Source organism: Cyanistes caeruleus, chromosome 3 (assembly GCF_971803275.1).
Source record: "Cyanistes caeruleus chromosome 3, bCyaCae1.hap1.1, whole genome shotgun sequence".
Lineage (NCBI taxonomy): Eukaryota > Metazoa > Chordata > Aves > Passeriformes > Paridae > Cyanistes > Cyanistes caeruleus.
In genome coordinates this window covers 60,811,263-60,834,417 of record NC_141703.1, presented here as the reverse complement: position 1 = coordinate 60,834,417, position 23,155 = coordinate 60,811,263, and the positions used below count along the sequence as shown (strand labels likewise).

The 23,155-nt window shown below is 37.4% G+C and overlaps 1 protein-coding gene across 3 annotated transcripts in view; it reads right to left on the bottom strand.

Moving 5' to 3' along the window:
- The window catches only part of GTF2F2 (general transcription factor IIF subunit 2), an 84,821-nt gene that overhangs the window by 11,709 nt on the left and 49,957 nt on the right, over nt 1-23,155 (bottom strand). For all 3 annotated transcript variants that reach the window (XR_015284596.1, XR_015284597.1, XM_086881248.1), the window contains exon 7: nt 3,232-3,331. Coding sequence is in view for 1 of the 3 variants with exons in the window: in XM_086881248.1 (XP_086737374.1) it covers nt 3,232-3,331 (100 nt within the window). In the remaining 2 variants the exon portion in view is untranslated. The remainder of the gene's footprint in view (nt 1-3,231; nt 3,332-23,155) is intronic.

Below are 23,155 nucleotides of genomic sequence, written 5' to 3'. Positions count from 1 at the left end.
GTTTAGTGTAATTATTTAACTATTTAGCCACTGCATTTAAAGAAGAATAAATCTTCAAAACAGTAATGGCTTTGCAACATAAGCAAACTGTAACATCAAGCAAACCAGCTTGACAGTAAATTGTCTTGGCTGCCATGATCCACAGCAGAAATGCTGCACCACAGACACAAGAGGAGGAACATAAACTTATGATGCTGGCTTTCCTTTAAACAATAGCATGTCAAAACATTTGCTTCTTCTGGAAGTCCAACAGACAATTATTATAAAAATTTTATGTGAATATTCCAATATTCTTAATTCATTAATGTAAAAAATCAACTCACATAGAAAACTGAATATCAAACCTCCCTTTTATTGAAAAGTTATTAGCAGCTGCTGCCCCAGTTGCCCACTCTCTAATTACCAACACTCTAGCATTTCCCTCTAACTTCAGCAACAGTTTCCACTGTTGCCTAAAAACAAAGCATAATGAGAAGAGCTAAAAAAAAAAATAAAAAATAAGCCTTGTGTCTTCTGTTGCTGATTTCTTCCTTTTCGTCTTGTGAGTACACTGCTCATAGCAAGTTACAATGCAGCCTTTCATTTTTTTCCTTCCTGTTTTCTTTGCAAACAGGATCTTTAATGTATGTGTAATGCGCTTTTTAATAGCCATGTAATAGAATGCACCTACACTGTAAACTAATTAGTTTTCTTTAAAGTTCTGTGTCTTTTTTTAATTTAAAAAACATTCAAATACAATTTGATTTCAAGGAAGAACCATTTTAGAAAAAGCTGTTTAGCACAGAAGCTGTGAGTTTATCCCCAGAAGAATTTATACTGAAATCAATTTTTCTTTGTTTACCTTCCCAGGATGTTGCTAAGCTTGCTGAAAAGCTGCCAAAATTGCCTTCTTGAAAGTATCATTAATACTGAAACTGATGTAACTGCTTTAGTAAACAGCAAATAGAAAGGTGATAGAGAAGCTAGAATAAATCCAAATTTCATCCACCAATGCTTTAGAGTAGTCTTAAAGGTTTTCTTGTCTCCTGGAGCATGGGTATCAACCTCTATAGTACAGGATATTGGGAAGAGAGAACCACAAAGAAACCACTAAAAGAAGCCTCTAAAGGGATAACCAGAACCACTTTTCTGCTGTATTATGAAAAGTAATTAAGTGACAGAAAGGTTCCAGCTGCAAGAATATTAACCTTGCAACTTTGTAAACACATTTAATATTTACAGATATAATGGAGGTCTTGTCCCAAGAAGAAAATCTAAGTTACAATCTTAGCATATATTGTAATGCAATTGCAATTTCTTCAAATAAAAATGTGGGCTTAATATGATTTCTTGGAAAAATAACCTAATCACTTTCCCAGTCCTTGAACTCAAACAAGCTATTGCTATTCCCCATCCACATGTAATTTATTTCCCTCCTCCTTCCTGTTGTATGTTCATTTATAGGTACATGGAGCAGCCACACTTAAGCCCCATTTTATATTCTTCCCTTCCAGAAATATTAACCCTTTCTATCTTACTTAGTAAATCCTCATTCTTCCCTCAAAATCTGCCCAGATGATGGCTGTATTAGCACATAAGCACATAAGCAGTTTGTAGATTTTTATTTCTTTCTTGTGAAAGTCCTGTCCCCAACACAGCACCCATATGATAACAGGCAAAGCAAGTTCTAAGAAAGCGGTTGCTGCTTGAAAACAGCAGAAAAATTCAACCAGGAGGTTTTACAAGTTCATAGACTTTTTATCCTAGTTACATATCCTTTCAGCCATCTAACCTGAACGTTAACAAAAGACTCTGTGAAAATAAAGACTTTGTAGAAAGTAGTCATGCCTTGGTCTTTAGAGTCAAGGCAAGGTCAAGGTGACTAAAGTACAAGTATGTTTTACAAGATTTTTCCCATCAAAACACCTTTAAGGTAGACATGAAAACTAAACACACTGCTGATGGATTTCCATGACTATGGACAGCTATGTAACCAATAAAAACATTACAATTAGGACACAAGAGCACCACCACTTTTAACAGGCCTGGTTATGTTCTGGTAATACCCCCTGAAATCTCACACATGATTTAAACTTCCATAATGATATGATGACCTGCAGTTTGCAGCTGGAATAAAGATATAAAGATTATCTCCAGCTTGAAGTCATACTGCTGTGATTATGCTGGTGTTAAGGAAATGGAACAACATCACACTAAAAAGAGAAGCTGTACCCCACCAAAGCTTACTCCCAAATTAGAAAAGGAGAACACCAGCAGCATCATAAAACAATATACCCATGTAAAACTGCATCTGCATAGCAGGACACATCAGTGTGACTGTTTTGGTTAAATAAAATTATCTCAGCTGCAATAGTTATATTGGTATGATCATCCACGTACAGAGAAGACTTTGAACAGTAACTACTACAAAACAGCCCCAAGAGAGAGAAATGATTATTTCTGGTTCTGTGGCAATAGACTAGTGTTCATACTAATGCTAAAATATCACCCAGTATATTGTCACTTGTTTCATGTAAATAAAATCTTAATAAAAAGTGTAAAAGTTTAAATGACTAACAGTGATTCATTTTCAGTATGACTTAATGTTCCTCACATTCAACATAGTCAAGAGGATCTTTAAGGAAAAGGACGTTACAGTTTATATGTACATCAACTGATCTGGAACACCAGTGTGGGTGTAATATTGACAAAGCCAATGATGCCAATAACATGCACTGTGAAGGTATGAAACTGAGAAAAATTATCAGCTGTAACTCTTTTCTACTTGTTGCCAATTATTCCAAAGGACTGGAAACTAATCATTCTTTTCAAGTCCTTTACCCTCCTGCAGATGATAAATTATTTGGCTCAAAAGTGCTTCCACATCTCATAGCACAAAGCCAGAACTGTCTTTCATCCACAAAGGTCAAAATTACATTAAAAAAAAAAAAAATTAGAGGAAGAATGTAATAAAGCCACTAAAAAGGGTTGGGCGAAGGTGGTCTGCCCTCCATCAGATAACACAAGACAGTTACAACTAGCAGACTTTAGCCCCTAGGGTGATATCGGTCTTGAGACAGAAAGAAGTTCTCGGGAAGACAAAATCAAGGAGAAACCAGACGACATAAAACATTGCCAAAGACAGTGGCCAACTGTGAGCAAAAGAACTGCTGGACAGCAGCAGAGCAGTCCTGGAGTCCTAAGCCAAATTCCTCCTTAAGAAAAGAAGGGAAAATACCAAAAGCAACTTACATTATACTGATGATTAGCCACTGGTTTATAGTTTGTGGTTACAGCTTTGTCCAGCTGCTGTGATAACCTCACAGGTTTAGAAGATTCTTCTATCTGTAATCTACAAAAAAAGAAAACAAGAATAAAAAGTTTAGACAAGCACACACTCAAAAGTGAATTCTAAAAATCTGCAATTATGAACCAGCCATTATCAAAGGTCAGTTGCAAACAATCCATAAGGCAAAATAGATGCACTCTTCTGAATTAAGTTCTTCCTACTGTATTTTTGCCTAAGGACAGTAAACTATTAGGGTGCTACATTTATTTTTTTAATATATATATGTGTGTGTGTATATATATATATATATAAATTATATTATATTGTATCTATTATATTAATTATATTATGCTACAGAAGATACTGAAATGCTGGAAATCAAACAACTGAAGAGATACTATAAACAAAGTTTGAACACCAATTTCACTGCAAAAGCCTAATGCTCAGATTGAAAAAGCCCTTTCTCTTAAAAAGGATCAAACCCAAACTAATGTAACATCTCACAGCTTACTCAACTGAGGGATGAAAAAGCTTGTCATCCATCTCTGCTAACTCATGAACTTCTCTTAGATATTTAAATGTAAAAACATAAATTTCTGTGACCTTTCTTTTGGCATTACAGTATAGTAAGAGAGTGCAAATAATGGTTTCAAGAGCCTTATAAAGACATGAAGACAGAAAATTCCACCCAGTTTCAAATCAATGTGCAATCAAGTCTCTATCACACAGAAAACAATAGGTGACCTTCAGTCCTCTTTGGGAAAGACTCTCAGAAGGCCAGAGGTTGAGGACATCTTGTCAATCTCATCCCTATGTAATTTAAAGCTTCTGTATGTTGATGTAGAGGGAGCGTTCCATTTAATTCAGATTTAGCATTCAAGAATTTCTATTTGAAATGAAGAGGCAAGAAACCAAGCTCTAAAAAAGCACAGGACAACGGCCCTTCAGACACAATGGCTTTGTGGCACATCTGATTAACATGTTAATTATCAGTGAAGCTGTTTTGTTTCCAAAGGTGTATCTTGTAGGCAGAAGAGTCAATTTCCACTAAACACAGTAAAACACAGCCCAATAAATGGACAATGATGCTTGCTTCTTTCCAAACAAAAATTAATATGGTGACATTAATGCAAATAACAACTGCATGTTTGCTAGTGTAAAACATAAAAAGATAAAACTGACAGTTCTTTAAAAACAACTGCAAATGTGTGACATCACTGATTTATTTTTGTAAAGATATCATTTACACCCAAAAAGATAAAATTTAAATTCAGTGTGTTTCTGATTTAACACCTGAACAACCAAAATAAATTACATTTGAAGGAAGTCTTAAATTAAGAAATACATTCTCTAGTTGTAGCAACTTGAAAGAAAATCATCCCTCATAGCTGGTATTGCTGGACAACAACAGGTGGGGACAGGCTTTTTCTCATACACAGATAAACACGCTTCCTCTCAAATCTTTGCAGACTTGTCATTCTTTCTGTAGCTTTAACTACTCTTAAGCAATCATTGCTTCATATTCTACATTTTTATATCAAGGCTGCCTTCTGTCCAAATGTAGCATGTTTCCTTCTTAGCTTGAAGGAAAATCAATTGGAAGGTAAATGAACAGTGAATATTTTTTGCTTATCACAGGAGTTTATCTTTTGGCCTTCTATCTAATTAAATTATTTTAAAGATTTTTTTTTGATCTGGTTACCAAAGGTCTTCTAAACTCATGTTTCACAAAGAGGCATAGGCCAAAACTAAATCACTATCTTTTCTATGAATCTGTCTTTTTCTCAATTTTTCCAATGCTTAATATTTTTCCTTTTGGTCTCAATAACTTTTTAAAATTTTAAATAGTTTGGCTTTAATTCTTTATTTTTTTTTTCCCAGTTCATCATGTTTCCTATTGATTTGATCTGGGGAGTTTTCCAGTCCTCCTTCTCCCGTATTCTAACTATTTTTCATCTCACTTCTCCCCCATTTTTCCTTTTCATGAAGGAGATTTCCTGTTCAACCCGTTTACTGATACTGCTCCTGTTCATGAGACAGGGGCTCCTTGAGACAAACTGGGAATTCTTGTCACTCTCTTCCCCTCCAAGGCCACTGCACCAACTTCATGTGCACCAGATTAAGTTATTTGATTTACAATGTTGCTCCAGAGTCCTTCTCATAATGGCTATGGCACAGGGTCGTAACAATACTTAAATACATTAGATGGTGTCACGTTTTCAGTGAGCACCAGGCATTCAACTGTGGCATTTCTTCATGATTAATCCTCCTTGCACTGGGCTTTATTTATATTCATTACTCTTTACAATGTAAGTTTACACTATCCTCCATTTCTTCAGGTAAACAGCCAAAGAACATTAGCTCTTCAATGATGAAGCCATGGACTTTAGACACCACTCATGTTCAAGGCCTCTTCCTGATTTGGCATTTTAAAATTACAATAGAGAAAATTCCAACCCCCATTCAGTGCAGCTTCCTTAAATGAATACTTCTTTGCACTAAAGTACACCAGCAATTTATTTCTTAACATTTGTCTTGGTTTGCAATACAAGATGTAACCAAAAGTATGTATTCTATTACCATCTATTAAAACCACATGTGGCAGTGTTCTTTATCTCTTCCATGACCCATCGTCCCTCCAAGGTGATATCTTCTGTTAATGGGCTACTGAGTCTCACTGCAGGACTGATAAAATTACATCATCCCAGTGTGAGATGCTCCACCCAGGGGGAGGAGCCAAGCATTCCTACCTGGATAGAATCTGAGACTTGGAACACCACAGACAGCCTTTTTCTACTGGATTCCCAGAAAAAAAAACAAACTGTTCTACATCACTACTAGACCTTCAGAAAAAAACCAACATCATTCTACAAGATCACTGCTTCAACAAAACCACATCTGTCACTCAAGAAAAACTACAACTACCACTTAATCAAACTACTACCAACACCCTAACCAACAAAATGTAACTAACTCTATCAGTATTTTTTAATATTACTATATTTTATTTTAATTTTCCTATTAAGTTATACTTTTTTTACATACTAATAAAAACATATTATTTCTATTCCAATATCTTTACCTAAAAGCCCCTTAATTTCAAAATTATAATTTAAAAAGATTAGATTTTCCATTTCAAAAAAAGCTCCTACCTTCCTTAACAAACACCTATCTTTTCAAACCAAAACAACATTTTTCACTCACCATGCAGAAGGATATGCATATATTAACTTGCCAATTTCCAAACCAGTAGAAAACCAAACACGTAAGAGAGCTAATACACTTCCCAGAGGCCTCCCTCCAAAGGTTGATGGAAGTGAAGGTACACTTAACAAGTTAAGTTCTCCAGCACACAATCTTGAAAACAAAGAAAAACTTACTGCCTATGTAGGAAACAGGATGGAAGCCAACCAAGTGAAAATGGAAAGGGATCACCTATGTTTGTTTGTGAAATGGCAGAAGACTTCAGAAAGATCTATACATAGCAAGTAAAAAATACATCAGCTACAAATGTATTTCTCTGAAATTTCAGACATATTTGTGTTGTACTTCAGTAGTTCTTGTGAAAGGTTTCCAAATTACAACCACAGATCTCACAAATCTCAGATGATCTTTAGAAAACTGGCTTACAGTAAAATAACCTTTTTATTTTTGTTTCTACTACTGTAGTGCGAGCTAAAAATATACTGCTTTCCTGATACTACTTTTTAATGCAAACAATTACACCAGTGGCCACATGCCAATATGGAAATTTATATGTGAAGGATGGTGACTCAAGAGGCAAACCTTTTTATTATAGCTTTTATTCTACACATGCATCTTGCTCTTCTCCCTAATGGCTGCCCTTCCCATTTATCTTTCTGCAGCTTTCATGATTTCACAGAGCCTCAGGTTTAATTCCCTTTACCTTCCTTCCACCGGGCTTCCAGGTATAATATTGTCACACAATCCTGTGAGGAATAATAGCTGATGCACATCTGGAGTTGGCCTCCCAAAAACATACAAATAAAGGGACTGACAAACAAGGTATAAACATCAAATTAGCAAATGGTTGACGTGGGGGTGAAGCACTGAAATTTGCTTAGTGTATTACAAAGGGTGAAGACAAATAGCCCATAATAATTTTGTAGAGATGATTTGTTGATACAGACACTATCTGCAGGGAAAATACAGCATGGTTGTTTGGGTTTTTACAAGATGATGCTGCAATTCTGTTATATTCAGAAAGTCTACATCTGGGAGAATATAATTGACTTTTTAAATTTGCATAGCTGTTGTCTGAAAAAAATTGATGAAATATATAAATTTATACATTCCAGTAATTATACACTTAATAATACATAACAAAAACTATAGATTGGGAATTATACTAGATAGATGTTTTAACATGTTACAGATGTAATTACTTTTAAGTGTTCATTTCTTAAACAGAATTTCAAAAGCAGTATTAACCAAGAAAATCAGGCAGTACTTTATGTAGAATTTTCTCAGAGTGGACCTGCTGAATCTTAATTGAAACTGCCGGCAGGAATACAGAAAAAAATCAATAGATATTCTGAGTCACTGGTGACACTGATTTAAAGGAGCAGTGGCTTTTTACCTATTACTCTTTATCATGATTTGTAGGAATCAAAAGACTTAGTTATGGCTCTGAACAATACACAAATCCTGAAGGAATTAAATTTTACCCTGAACTCTTGCTGAAATAGCTAGAGCCATAATTCACGCTAATATCTGGTCTAAAAAAATAGAGAGAAAATGCCGATATTTTTTCCCCAAAACTGCCAATGAATTAGCAACAGAGCAGCCACCAGCCTGCACACTGTGGTTTTCTCTTCCACCCCCAAGATCAAATATAGCTCTTCCACCTTGAAATACAGCAAGTAACCAGCACGGCATTGAATTCATCATGGTCATTTTCACAGCAAAACACATTTCATACTGCAGCTTTGATTTGACACTGTGCTTACAATTGAATAAGGGGAAAAAACCATTCAAACAGACTGGAAATAATTCCATAGGACTTGGCAACATGTAGCTCATAAAAGGAGACAGATAAAGAGAGTATGTACATACCTAGGAAGAGGTATTCATTGTTTTTTAAATACATGCAATTTTCAGCAGGGAAAAAATAAACTGAAGACCTTTAAAACTGATAATCTACTGTGATTAATCTTTTGTCACAAAACAAATGTTTCAAAGATTTGAAGAAGGTATTAATCAGAAACACTGCTAGGGCTTGAATACTTTGCATTTCTAAAGAAACTATTTTACAGGTGAGAGAGGAAAGTTTATATACCTTCTTGTGCTTGCCTATATATACACAGGACACCAGTAAGTAAGGAGTCAGCTTTACTGTCGCAAAAAAGAAAAGTTGTGTTTCTTCTTTGTCTGCAGTATCATCCAGCAGAGATGCACTGGAAAGAGCAGGCCCATTGTCCAAAGCTTTGGAGGGGAAGAAACACAAACTCTCCATCTTTGCACAGTTTTGTAGCTTTTCTCCAATTGCTCACAGAAGTTCCCAGCCCAATACCAGGGAACTGAAAGCCAAGGACTAATGCTCTCATCATCCCTTACTCAGTAATTCTGTACTAGAATCAGGCATTGACAGCTGCTTGAAATTTCATTATACCCGGTATGGGCCATGAAGCCTTTTCTTTGCTTCCTTATTTTGCTAAGTATCCCAAACATGCCGGAAGTAGGTACATCCTGAAAAATCTCATCCAAAACAAATAAAATTAATGTAACAATATAGCCTCACATCTACTGTTGTATTTATTTGGACTTCTACACCTTGCTGAGGTTCAGGTAGCATCTCTTTTGAGTTTCCTTCCAAGAAAGAATAGCAGTAATGTAAGAAGCAAGCAGATGATCAACAAGATGTGAACATTCTTGTAAGATACTGAAACTTAAAAAGTTTTTGTAATTCTGTGAGAACTAAGGGACTTCATGACCCTGTGGTGCACATCCTGCTAATACAACCCCATGGCAGTGCTCAAGCACAAACAACGTAGGAAATTACCAGAATGGCCACACCAGTAAAAACACAAACTATCTAATAATAAAAATGACAATCTGTTGCTACACCAAACAATCTGTCATATATTCTCAAAGATAAGAACAACATGCAAATTCTGCACGTTGTGTTTCATTGCAAGGAACTCTGCTGTCTCACGTTCCATGGAGGCGGATGACAGCCTCCATTGCAGATGAATCCACTGTTCTTCAGACACTCACTGTTACTCCAGCACAGTCAAAGCAAAGTGAGCCTGTCCCCATTTATGAAGACTAGACAGGCAGACAGAGAAGAGCTTGAGCTGAATGAAAATGGCACTTAGAAGTGCATTTGCCAGCGTTAAATAACAAAATGTTTCAGCTTATTAATACAGGATATGATTTATAACTAATTTTAAGTCCTGAAACCCTGGCATTTCAAGAAAAGTGCTGCAATTATTGTGTGTTCACATATCAGGTTTTTCTGAAGTTGACACCTTCAACTATATATGTTGAAGAATAAGCTATGAATCATATGAATATACGATAATTTCATGTCTAATACTCAGACAGGCATCATAGGCACAACTAAAGACTCCAATTCTACATATCTTCCTCCAGTACAAAATATCAGATGATATAAATGGCAATTTAACAATAAGTAACAACTTCTTACGCATTTTATTTTCTGTATTGACAAAAAATGAATAATTGATTAAAACCAATCCAAGTTTTCCTCTCTGACCTTAGTATTGCAAATGACTAAAACCTCAGCTAAGCTTGTGTGAACAAATAATGTAAAGATAAAAAAATAAGACCTATTTTAGCATTCTAGGAGTCATATAATTAATAATTTTCTCTATTTGTTTGATGTACAATTTTAAACATGTTAAGTGATGCACTAATGCAATTAGCATGAGGAAAATTCTAACAGCTACTTGACATCACAGATAGTTTTAATCAAGCTCACACATGTCAACAGATAATTCTGCTGGAAGCATTCTGACACCGATGAAGTCAGGCTCTGGCACTACCTGGTCCACAATGGGGACAAGGTGGAAGAGTTTTATCTGAGGCTAAGTTCAAAAAGGTTTCATACCACAGAGGTATTTTCTACAATTACATTCTATCATCTGCATTAAATGAGGTTATAAGTAGCCTCTCCATTAGTGTGGCTGACAAGGCTTGTTTCTTGTCTCTGCCTCCATTTGGTTTGTCTGTCCAGGTCTGGGTCTCTATGTTTTGCTTGTTGCCTTGCCCTTTTACTCAGCACCCACCCTCTTTTGCAGTGAAAAGGGTCCATGATCAGATCTCTTTAAGGGCAGACATTCCCATTCACCTTTGTGAAGCAAGGCAGCCTCTGCATCCTCCTTGTCCTTTCAGGACTTAGGTCAGGACTTGGGTCACAGCATCACCCTGTTGCCCCCAAGGTGAGAAGGCCCTTTCAGCACTATTTAGGCTGTTGATTGGTAGAAAATTGCACAACCAACCACAGAATCATTTTGGTTGGAAAAGGCCATCAGTTTCAACCACTAACCCAGCACTGCCAAATCCACCCCTAAACCATGTCCCAAAGTGTCCCTAAAGGCCTTTCAAATGTCTCCAGGGGTGGTGTCTCAATCACTACCCCTGGCAGCCTGTTCCAATGCTTGACATTCACTTCAGTGAAAAAAATGTTTCCTAAAATCTAATCTAAACCTCCCTTGGTACAGCTTGAGTATTTTTCCTCTTCTCCTACCATTTATTGCAAAGAAATGAACACTTTCTTATTACAGTTCATGTATTCTGGAAGAGAAGTTTGTAGTTTTGCAGTTGTTAAAAATGTCAGGATTTTGCAGTCCTTTCCAACCTGTGGTCATCGTAGTCAATCTATTAGTGCCCAAAAGGAAAAGAACTCTCCATTATTGCCATACTTTCAATATTTTCTTATTAATACGCATAACACAAACATGTCTGTTCGGCCCAGTTTCCTGCCCAGTACAAGTGACAAGATCAAATTTGAGAACAAGTGAAAGCAAAGTTAAAGGGGTGGCTTTCTCTGAGGACTAAGGTAAAAGTGCTGTAGCTCTATATGGGGCACTTCATCTTAATGTCTACATGGATAAAACACAGCAGATTTTTATAGCTGGGTGCTTGTACTTGTGGCTTATTCCAGTGAGAGAAAAGTAAAACCTGGATGTCCATTTGTGTTGTCTGGAGCATGTAAGGGTACCTTGACCACAGGCATGAGACAAGGTTTGAGACTGGCAGAGTGGTAAGGTACACCAAACAAAAAATTGGACAACATGCCAGAAGCAATGAGAATGCAGGTGAGATTTCAGGGAAGAGAGCTGTAAAGAACCTTGCAAACGTACATGACACGCATCAGTCCCACATGGAAAAAGAGAGGGAAGGACAACACAATAGGAATGGCTGGATAGGCAGGAGTCTGAGGCACATACTCCTGAAAAACAGCAAGAAGGAGAAAATGTAGGCTGAAAAGCCTCTGGATTTGTTCAGCTAAAACATATAGGTGACGATCCACAGGCCTCTGCCTCTGAGCCAACCCTTTGGCATTGCGGTCTATACAGCACAGGCAGACGCCAGCATCTGAAATACCGTAGGGATGAGTAACCACGGAGCGGTTCCTGGCTCCGGGGGAAGCAGCCTCACAAGCCCATCACTAATGCTAGAGAAGGCGATCTAGGCGATCTAGGAAAAGTGACTCATTAGCAAACTAAGCAAGACAGAAAAAGCCCAGCCCTTTAATTTTAACATGAATATTATCTCCTGAATTAAAGCCAGATAAAGTCTCCTTTCTCACTTCGATTTTCAAAGATGCAATTTCCTTTCCTACTTCTATTTTCCCCCGAGTCCTCAAATTTCTCCATAACAAATGGATTTACTTACTAGATACTATTTCAACTTAGATTTTAGAAAAGGAATTCTAAATTCTGAACTATTATTTTTAAAAGTAAAACAAGTAGACTTGTCTCAAAATGACATAATCTTGGTTTTTCTGCCAAAACTAATCTGGTGTGCTTGGAGCTGTTTTGAAACCAATGGTAGAACTAACAGGGATTTTTAGGTCTGGGCAACACAAAGTCAAATAGTTCTTGTCAGTCTGTAGATGCAGAAATTGTGTACACTTTGCTAACGGAGACAAGAAAAGTAGTTTGTTAGACAGAAAAGGTACAGCTTAACCATACCCTGAAAGGCCTAGGTTTTGAATTACTGGTAAAAGGGTAGATGATTTACAAGCTCAGTCAATTCACTCTACAATGAAACTGCTCACAGGTAAGGAGGTGGAAAGAAAGAGGTAGATTCTTGGTACAAGTCCTCAAACGCAAAAATAAAAAAATCCCCACAGCACCTCAGCTACATCTCTTCAATCTGAACCTCTCCTCCCTTTCTCCTGCAAAATTTCTTTATCAAGTTACAGCTGCCAGTACTCTGCCTCCAACTACATGCTGCCATCTCTAAAACTCCAATTCCCAAATACTTCACCACTTTCCTCATTTCTCTGCAAACAGCCACGGCATCTGGCTCAATTGGGGATCTTCCAGTTAAAATTGACTGTAAACAATTTAACAGTTTGTGACAATCTGGAAAACATTTGAACTGCTTCCCTAGAAAACCTAGCTGGCTCAAATCCTCAGGGTTTTTTTTGTCTCTTCCTTCCTTAGCCTGCAGACCCTAAAATGCTGGATAGCCAAGAACACCTTTTTGAGGCCCAGCCCTCCCTTCAGTTAAAATATGCTTGGAAAAAAGTGTCAGGGAAGTGCTGCAAAGGGCACTGAAAGGCAGCTGCTGGGAGAATGTACTGCACATGCCCATGGGTTAATGACTATACACTGCCTTTGATAGCTTAGAGGAGAAGCTGGCACAGTTCACCTGCTGTTCAAGGGTTTAACATATGGTTGCACTAAACTGCAGAGTTAGCTCACACTGAACTGCTGAATTAACCCACCCAACACTCTTTCCTACAAGCAAAGAGAATGAAATTAGTTTAACTGAACTCTGAAATTATGCTTGATCCAAACAAAATCAGCATTAAGTTAAAAAGAAGAGCTAGTAGGTTCAGCAGCCTAGAAACCCTACACTATGAAAACCAAAGCAAATGCAGGAAAGAAACCTGTATTTGTCCTCAGTCCATGCAAAAAAACAGTCTTGCTCATCTCCCAAGTGGAAAATTTACCAGCTTCTCCTGCAAGCCACAGGAAAAAAAGAAGTAACACAGCACAGACTAAAAGATATACCAGTTAAACCAGAAAACTGGAGAATTTTTTTAAACTTTGATCATCATTCTTTCAGCCAATTGTATTTCCTTTGCCAATTGTACAGAACTACTGCTCAGCTGTATTTGCTCAAGTAGTTAAATTACATTTTACCTCCTCCTATTTTGCAAAACAAGTGCTCCCCCAGCTCCCTCTCCCAATACATTACATACCTGCCCGCCTCCACTGGAAAATCATTGCTGGATGTCCCTCACCTGTTCAAGTGGGAACTGTGCTCCCACAAGCAGAGCAAGAGAATATGGAGCTACAGCAAAGCCAGAGGCAGAAATCAGCTGAGTGGAAGGCGCCCAGCAAGCAGGAATAGGGCTGGCAGCTGCAGGGCTGCTCTGCAGCTAGGAGGTGATTGCAGGGGGGACAAAGAGCCATCAAAGGGTCACCTGCCACAGGAGGTGACCTGCTCGCCAGGTTGTGAAAGAAGGTTTTATAGCAGCCTTGAATCATTCAGTTTGGTTCAAGTCATCTTCCTCAAGTTCTGGTCTTTGAAATGCTGCTGCAGAGGGCAAACCTGAATGTTTTTCTTTAAAAATGTATTTTCTTTAAAAGCTTTAACTTGGCTTCTGTGCATCACCTTCAGGGCAGTTATCAAAGCCACAGCTGTCTTACCATTAGCCCTGATAAAAGCTCTCAGTAAAGTGAAAATACCTTCAGGATCAGGAGACTGTGGCTCAAGACTCAGCTTCAAGCTCTGCTATAGCTTTAAACCAGCAACTCTCAAAGTTATTTCGAAATATCTTTCTTTAAAAAGCACACTGATAACCACAAGGCACAACAAAGACATGACTAGGTTTTAAGGCAACTGAGTCGAGAAAGTGCAAGATTTCATTTTGCATTTGAAAAATAGAACTTAAAAAATAACTCTGCTTTTGTTTTGAAGAAGAAACCAACATAAGCTTAGTTGTTCAGAACATCATATTTGGAACGCTCCCCAAGAGAGCTTACTTCTTAAGAAATAAACTTAGCTCCATGTACTTTCAGGTCTGCTACATTAGTATTCTCTTAATTAGAGATTTTCACAAGAGTGCATCTTATTTGTGAGCACAAAGAAACTCACCCAGACTTTGTGAAGACATACCTATTCTGTTATAAAATAAAAAACCCCAAAAATCTGATTATAGATTTGTCTGGCATGACAAATTCCAAAAACAGTTGGTGGCTGAAGCACAAACATTGTCTAGCTTCCCCAACAGGAAACTGGATAATTGGGTTTTCCTTAAGATCTGGGTGAAAGCAGACTCCATTCATGTGTCATTTGGTTGAGTATGTCTTCCACAGGGAAGGCGGGGCGGGGAGGGGGGAGAGGTGGGGGGGAAGTCATGAAAGAAGTTTCAGGACCATTGTACTTTAAGCTTGCTTTGCAAGGTGTTTCTTAATTAAACTTAGGGTTTCAATTTTAAAAAATGCATACATACAAGGAGAAATGCTCTATACAAATTTCACTCTTCTGTCATGAACTGAATTTGTCAGTAATTCAAACATGAAATGTAACATGAACCATTATTACTATACTAATAAACTGTGAAACCATTATTACTATACTAATAAACTGTGAAATCATTATTACTAAGAAAAATATCCATTTTCCAAAAACTTCTGTAGTTTTCAATTCAACGTGTGTATATTTCTCAAATTGCAGTGTAAAACAGAGTGTATCAGTGCACTGAATCTGACAGGGATGGGCTGAGCCTTCCCCACAGCAGCCCCTGAGCAGTGCCCACACAGCACCAACACCCCAGGGGCCAGGAAGCTGGGAGTGGACAAGAGGTTGGGAGGGGATGCAGCCAGGACAGCTGACCCCAGCTGACCAAAGGGATATCAAAGGGAATGATACCATATGGTGTCATTCTCAGCAATAAAAGTTAAGAGAGAGGAGGAAGTTCTCTTCTGAAACAGCTGCTATGTGTACTGGGGCCCAGCTTCCCATAAAGTGGCTGGACATCACCTGCTGATGGGAAGTAGAGATTAAATCTGTATTTTTGCTTTGTTTCCACACACAGCCTTTGCTTTCCTTCATTAAACTGACTTTAACTTGACCCATGATATTTTCCATTTTACTTTTTTCCACTGCTCTGATGAGGGTAGAATGTGAAAGAGCAGCTGGGTGGGCATCTGGTACCAGGCAAGGTTAATGTTAACCCATCATATTCAAAAAATGCTAAAAAATTTGTAACTTTATGAAATGTTACCTCAGTATTGGAGATATTTAGTGCTGTAAATGTTTTAAAAACACTTAACATCAACAGAAGTTCTCTGGACTCAACAATACAAGCACTGCTGTTGGCAGAGTACACACAGTAGTCAACATAGGTCAGCTCAGAATGATGTGAACTGCTGGATATCTGCTCTTTCTTCAGTGGCATACATGGTATACTTCCAGGAACAGTCATGAGATATCACATATACTTAATATTTTACTACATCTTCTAGTGGAAAGTGTCCCTGCTTATGGCAGGGGTTTGGAATCATGTGATACTTAAGGTCCCCTCCAACCCAAGCTATTCTTTGATTAGATGCAAAAGGAAATGTTCTTTTTTCTACTGACATGTCTCCTATTAAGTTCCTTTTGGTTTACATAGTCATCAGGAAAGACATATATTAATTTTTGTTATTATTATTAATGGCTTCATACAAAAACAAAGTTACAAGCATCTCTAGGGGAAAAGAGAAACAAACCATCTTTTGTGCAAGTTGTGAAAGCTCTTTGGAACTGGCTTAAATTCCAAGGGAGATCAGTTTTTAGATTCTAGCTCTAAGTCTAGAGGAGATGAAGACATTCTAGAGAAAAGAACTGGAAAGCAGATTTACTTAAAAATCCCCCCAAAAAACAGCTGTAGCAAATATTTAATTTTCAAAATGTAGAGAACAGTCAAGCAATTACTCAGAAAGGTAAGAAGCCAAACAGTTTTTTTTCCAAACAGATGCTTTTATATCACATTAGTTCTACAATACATTTGAACTACTTGCTCTACTCCACCATATCCTTTAATTTAATAACTCCACAAGATTTTTCAGGATTCACACATCCTTCACTGCAACAGGAAATGAAACATAAATTACCTACCACTTTCCTTTCTTTGTTGCTAGAGCTGAAAATGTTTTGTGGCAAGTGGGGAGAAGACAACTGCCTTTGCAAGCCTGTTTCTCCAGCTATACAGAGCCTCAAGACTTCTGTGACTATTCAGCACTTCAGGCCAAGTACCTCCTGCTGAACAGGATCTCTGAGCTAAAGAAGGCAAGTACTATGCGTTGTATTCTCTTCTGCATTTGGCTTAGCAGAAGAAGAACACAAACAGTTTATCTGGCCTTCATAATTTCAGAAAATCCTACATTTTGAAGTAACAAGAAACTTCTTTTTCACAAAGGGAAAAATGCCAAATTACACAAAATGTTCTTATAATTAATTTAAGATCTCTCTCCACTTGATAAATGAAGAAAATAACTGTCCATCATTTCTTCTGAAGGGCATATTCTATTAATGGTGTGAAAATTAGGTTTACAAAGGGGACCAGCAGCGTATTGCGTTGTAATAAAAATGGGGCAATGAAAAATATTAGCATATAAAAATACCAAATAAAGAACAACATAGTATTGTCATTGAAACTACGTGCCTTTATGAGAGGTGTTCTGTTATGCCATACCCCATGTAAGGCATGAAGTAAACACTTCATTGCAATGAAATACAAACAACATGAAATGGGACATCTCCCTTTGCACATGTTCCATGACAGACGGTACTGGAATGGTATTTGCTGAAAACCAGATTAAATCAGTTTTAGAAACTGAATTCCATCAATGAACAGATTGCACCATCTGCTTCTACTAATATACATTAGAGAATGTGTATTTTCCATAGCTGCATATTTACACTGTAATCAGAAGCCTATGAGACAAATAGGTGTAGCTTAGCTACAGAATGGCTGAAAAGCATCATAATCTGAGAATGTCAAGGGCGTAAACAGAAAAGCATTTAGGTTATTGAAGGCTGTGCAATGGAGTAATGAAATTAAATTAGGCAAAAGAAAATTTAAGCAGCACACTGGGACACTACCAGTCATTGCAGTGATGAGAGAAATACAAATGCAAAAAGCATAGATGTAATAAAGTTTCTTACTAATAACATGTAGGAAAAAAAAAGAAATAATCTTTCAATTGAAGCCTAAGTAGGGCTGTCTGGAAATCTGAATTCTTATTACATGTTTTTTTGTGCTTTCAAGAAAAAAACCCAGATTTGAATCAGGAGGTAAGCCAACATTTGAAGTTTTCATGGAACAGAAATCCTGCAAAAATTTGTTTTGGAAATCCAAACATGATGTTCCCAAAACAAAATATGCTTTACCAGTATTCTCAGCAGCTGCTGACTGAAATTAATGCAATTCCTTTCATTTCACAACTGCCATTTTTATGGCTTGCTGTGGTGACAATAATGACAAAATCTACCTTAGACTCCAGCTCAGGGGCTGCTGAAGCATCTGCAGGACCTTCTCTCTGACAGTGCAGCCACGTGAGTTGCTCAGAATGCCAGAGCCCTGCACTCCCAGGCCAGCTGGGTCTCCACAACACCCACGGTCCATACAGACAGACAGGTGACTTTAGAGCCACTGACATCTCACGCACAAGACCCCTTCTTATAAGCACCTGAAAAGTCAGGCTGACACACTGGTGTGACATTTTGTGGCACACTGATAGAACAGCAACACAAAAATGAACCTGAGGAAAATGCTTGAGAAGCCAGTGTGAGATTTCACCATTATTATTCTATATATCCTTAGTAGCAAGGATGGTTATTTCCAGGAGCGTAATATACCAGTTGCAATTAATGAAACAGTATTTCATTATAAATTGTGGTCTTCTCTTTGGAGGGACAATAGAAGAACTATTGGGGAATTAATTTTACACAGTATAAATGCACAGAGGAATGTAACATGTTACATTCTAAGAAAAAAAAAAAGGTAGAACTCTTCAGGGCCAAAGAATAAAAAACGAGATATGAATGTATGATTGAGGTGAATGAATTCATTCAGTGCAGGAATAGGGAACAATTGTATTATGTGAATACCAGAAGTAGCAGGCATTAAGTCACAGAAAAATTCACAGCAAACTGAGGAAAGCAGTTCTTCACACAACTTGTAAATAAATGGCGGAACTTCTCGATGCAGAGTATTACGAATGCTAAAAGTGCATATGGGTTCCCAAAAAGTAACTTTACTGATGACTGCTAAACACCAGGACACCCCAAATATATGTGTATCACAGGACAAGCACAGTGTGCTGGATTTAGCAGGAAAACTGAGAAGATAAGCACTCTCTCCTTCTCTTGAGCAGAGCCATGGCCCCCCCACCAGTATCCAAAGTGAACAAAAGTCACAAGCAAGTCACAAGTAAAAGAGCAAGCAAATCACAGCCTGCTCTGTGTCACTAAGCACAGCTCCATGCAGGTCTGAAGATCTGGATGTGACAAGCACTCACTACACCTCAATAAAATTGAGATTCCATAAAGAAAAACACATCAGACACTGTTGTGATTTTCTTCTCACAGTCCTGAGAAATATTAATTACTGGGACAGTAATCATGTTTCACAAACAACTGCTGCAGATAAGGAAAAAAAATAAAAATTTTAAAGTCACACTAAATGTGTGTATATTTAGTTTCTACTCAAAGATACCTCTTAAGAGAAGGATGGGATCCAATACAAGGACGCAAAGGCATTATATTGCTGCAATCCTGTTGGTGGAAGTAAATCTAAGATATTGAAAAAAACTGAAAGGAAGTATGTGATTGTGAGCATGTATTATTTCAAAACCAAGGCTTTTGACTTCAGAGTTTTGCAGGGGAAGAAGCATCTCATATTATCTATACAGATAAAGGAAAATAAGATGAACCTGGTCTTTGTCTGAAACCGGGAAGTGAACATGCCACAGAATTTCTGTCAGGACATGCAGAAGAGCACCATCAGTTCACTTGCCAAAGCAGGACTAGTCAGCTTCCCTACTCTAAATCACAGCATAAAACTGACCACTCAAAGTGCAAAGCCTTTAATGACCCTTGGGTACAGGCATATTACAGAAAGTATTAAGAAACCCCAGTGGGCCACGCACGACCATGTGAATAAACACAGAGGTACCACTTTGGAATAAAGTGCAAGCTAAACAGTTAAGCCAAAACCAGTCAGAAGAGGAAAAATGTGGATCATTTGTTCCTGCTGGACAACGAAACTGCAAAGAAATTAAATTACTTCTTCAAGATGGACACGCATGACAAATATGGATATTTACATCCATGATAGAAAAGAACAACAAGAAAAAAACAGAGTTAAAAACCCCTAAAGTTTGTGAGCTAGTGTATTATTTAGAATGAAGTAACATAGTCATGACTTGATGAAGATAGTCTCAGGCAGGGAACCCTATGCATCCAAACAGACATTCAGACAGGCCCACCTCCTAAAGCTAGAGAAAATGAAGAATGAAAATGTAGACAGAAACACATGACAAAATTAGAAGGGTTTTGGAAGAGGTTTTTTTTTAATAACCTAGAAGTCAGAATTACATAAATAAAAAGGATTTATTCAAAAAGGAATAAAGGCAAAACAGGGAGGAAGAAACCCAACAAATAAAAAGGAGAGGCCCCTGAACAGCCTCCCTAAAATATTAATTTCCTGTACTTGTGATACACTTAGGAGAGGGACATAAGATAGAATTTTCTCTACTTGGGGTTCTTAGATAAACACATTAATTTGTTGGTGGACGCAATGAAACTACTACTGCACTCTAATCTCCATCCAGATGCCAAAATAGGGAATCCTCAAGGATAATTCAACAAGGAATAGAAACTGTGGATGGATTAAAGTGTATCTTTCTTGTAATCTTGAGGGGTGTTTTATGGGTTGTTATTTTTTCTTTAATATCTAGAGCTTCATCTTCCTTGAAGACAGGATACTGTCTGGTTTGAGTCACTTTGAGAGAGTTGGTTCTAAAAGACTTCTATTTGCTTCATCAAGAAGCTGTATCTGAACAAGAATAATTTTGTCATCTAGCTTTTAAATCCTCTAAAACAGATTTTTCTTTCCCTTCTTTATTAATGTTGTAATGAACTGGAAGTATTTTTACATTTTTCCAAAACTTCAACTATCTTTTAAACTTCAGAAAAATTCTGAACAAAACCAAAGCAAAACATTATGTTTTTAGAAGTAAGGAAAATGCTTATACTGTGAATGAAGCTACTGATTTACCTTAATAGAAGGCAAAAACGCAGGGTGCACTAATTGCCTGGTCCCTGACAGCTCAGAGCAGATTACTTTTTTAGCCTCAATTCCTTTCACAGGGGACTTTCAATTCACACAAAACTGAAGAGAAGGCCAGGTTCAATTTATTTTATTTTGACATTAACTTAGTCCAGGGCACTTGCTTGTGTTCATAGAGATTAATAAAGAGAGGAGATGTAACTGTCAAGCCAGTGTGAGAAGCCAGGTTATCTGAAGAGCACCTGGGAGACAGAACAACATTTAATCACTCTGAAGGCAGTGCTGCAGAATGGGTGGCCTCCACATTGCATTTTATTTCAGGGAAAAATCCTCACTTTTATGGAAGCATTGTCTTTGCTTACATAGTGGGAGCAGACCCATGAGAAAAGGAAAAAAAAAAAAGAAAAAGCAAACCAAATACTATACGATCACAAAACATAGCTAACGCTTGGGATTCCGCACCACCATTACTGAGGTGGTTTAATAACTGCTGCACCTGATGGAAGCCTTCCTCCATTTGATAGGATTTAAGGATCAGGGCCTAAAAGCTCCTAGTAACTACCTTGTTAGTGCAGCATGACATGGATTCACAACATTGTTTGATTTCCGCCTTTTAAATTTTGCTAAATAAATGCCTTGTGCATCAGTCACTTCTTACACAGGTACAGAAATACATCAAAAGACCCCGGTAAACACCAAAGCTGCCCATGTAACATGATGCTTCCATTGCTTCCAAAAAGAACACTGGTCTTTCTGAACTTAATAAGAGCTTGTGCACTTGCTTTTTAGCAAGTTTCAGATATCTATACCAAGTATTACTGCTATTTTGCACTCGCCAGACTTCCTAAATCCTAGACTTGAATTCTGTGTTTATTCTTTTATTAAAACTGTGGCACATGTGACACGTGGGAAAACAGGCTTATAACTCTTCTTCATCTTCTCTGGATGATACATAGGACACTTGTGTTTCACTCATCAGCTTCTGAAATGGATCTGCCCATAATCTTCAAATTACTCCATGCATAATTAGGCAGTTCCTGACTTTCATTACTCATGTTCATCGCTGCAGTATTTACACAGCACCAATCATACAACTGCCCATGTACAGATTGGAACACACCACTAATTACATACATTTCATTTGGCTCTATTCCTCTGCAAGTGAGGTTATGGTTTTCAAGGGCCATGTTCTAGGCTCATACACAGATGTTCAGGGACCATAAAGTCCCTGAGGTGTATAAACTCATTGGAATTTACTGACCCTTTCAGAGAAATAAAACCACAACTAAAATACGTCTGCCATTTTATTTCCTAACTTGTGTATCTATAGCTAAAACATGAGAGCCTGGGTTCACTAAAGCTGGTAACGCTGTACCTGTGATTCCTTATATATAATTTTGAAGTATTTATTTAAAAATTATATTAAAAGAAATTACAGTTTGAAATCCTTGTCGGAAAATAGTAACAATAGATCCATTTATCACTTGTTTGCTCTTTTTTCATTAATTTAGATGAATGACTGTGTCTGTTTAGACCAAGCAGCTGCTTTTCAAGCAGCTTTCACAAGTCTTACTTTCCTTCATACAGCTGAAGTCTCATTATATACACAGAAGACAAAAGTACAATACTATTTATTGTCCTCTGTTTAGCCAGTTTCTAGACTTCCACAAATGCTATGCTTAGGTAATTGAAACATATGAAATATTTCTTTCAGCTGTATTATGCACACTTACAAACATGAAGTAGAGTGTAACAGAAAACTTCCTATATTTTTAAGAGCCTATAAGGCAATTAAACAAATAACCGCCATGTTCCAATCTATGTTCTGCCAGATTTTGTAACACAAGCACAGACTATGCAGCAGCTAATATACTTCACTGAATACACAGAACAATAGCTCACCTTCCATAAGCATTGGCTCGTAGGCATGTCAGGAACAAAAACCTACATGCGCACTGTGCATGCTCATCTATCATTTACTCACGGAGCATTTCACCTGCGTACAGCTTAATGAAAGAATAAAAAAATCTAAATGCTAATAATAAACCACCTCCAGAGTACAGACTAATATCCAAGTGACATTCAAAGTTAGTTTTTCATTTTTTAAAGCAGAAAAAGGATGTATTAATTGTTAATTCTTTCTGTAACAGACCATGCAAATCTGAGAGTACAGGATGGAGAAGAGGGAAAAAATACTCTGTAATACTTCAATGAAATGTCTTAAATCTGGCAGATCTGTTTGCTAGCTTTGTCCTTGCTAAGATCCCACAAATTGTGAGAAGCAGCTTTCACCCCTAGAGTGGTTACTACATCAGATATTTGTCTACTAATATGAAAAAGGGCTAAAAAGAGTTATAAGGAGAAACAGCAATAAAAACAGC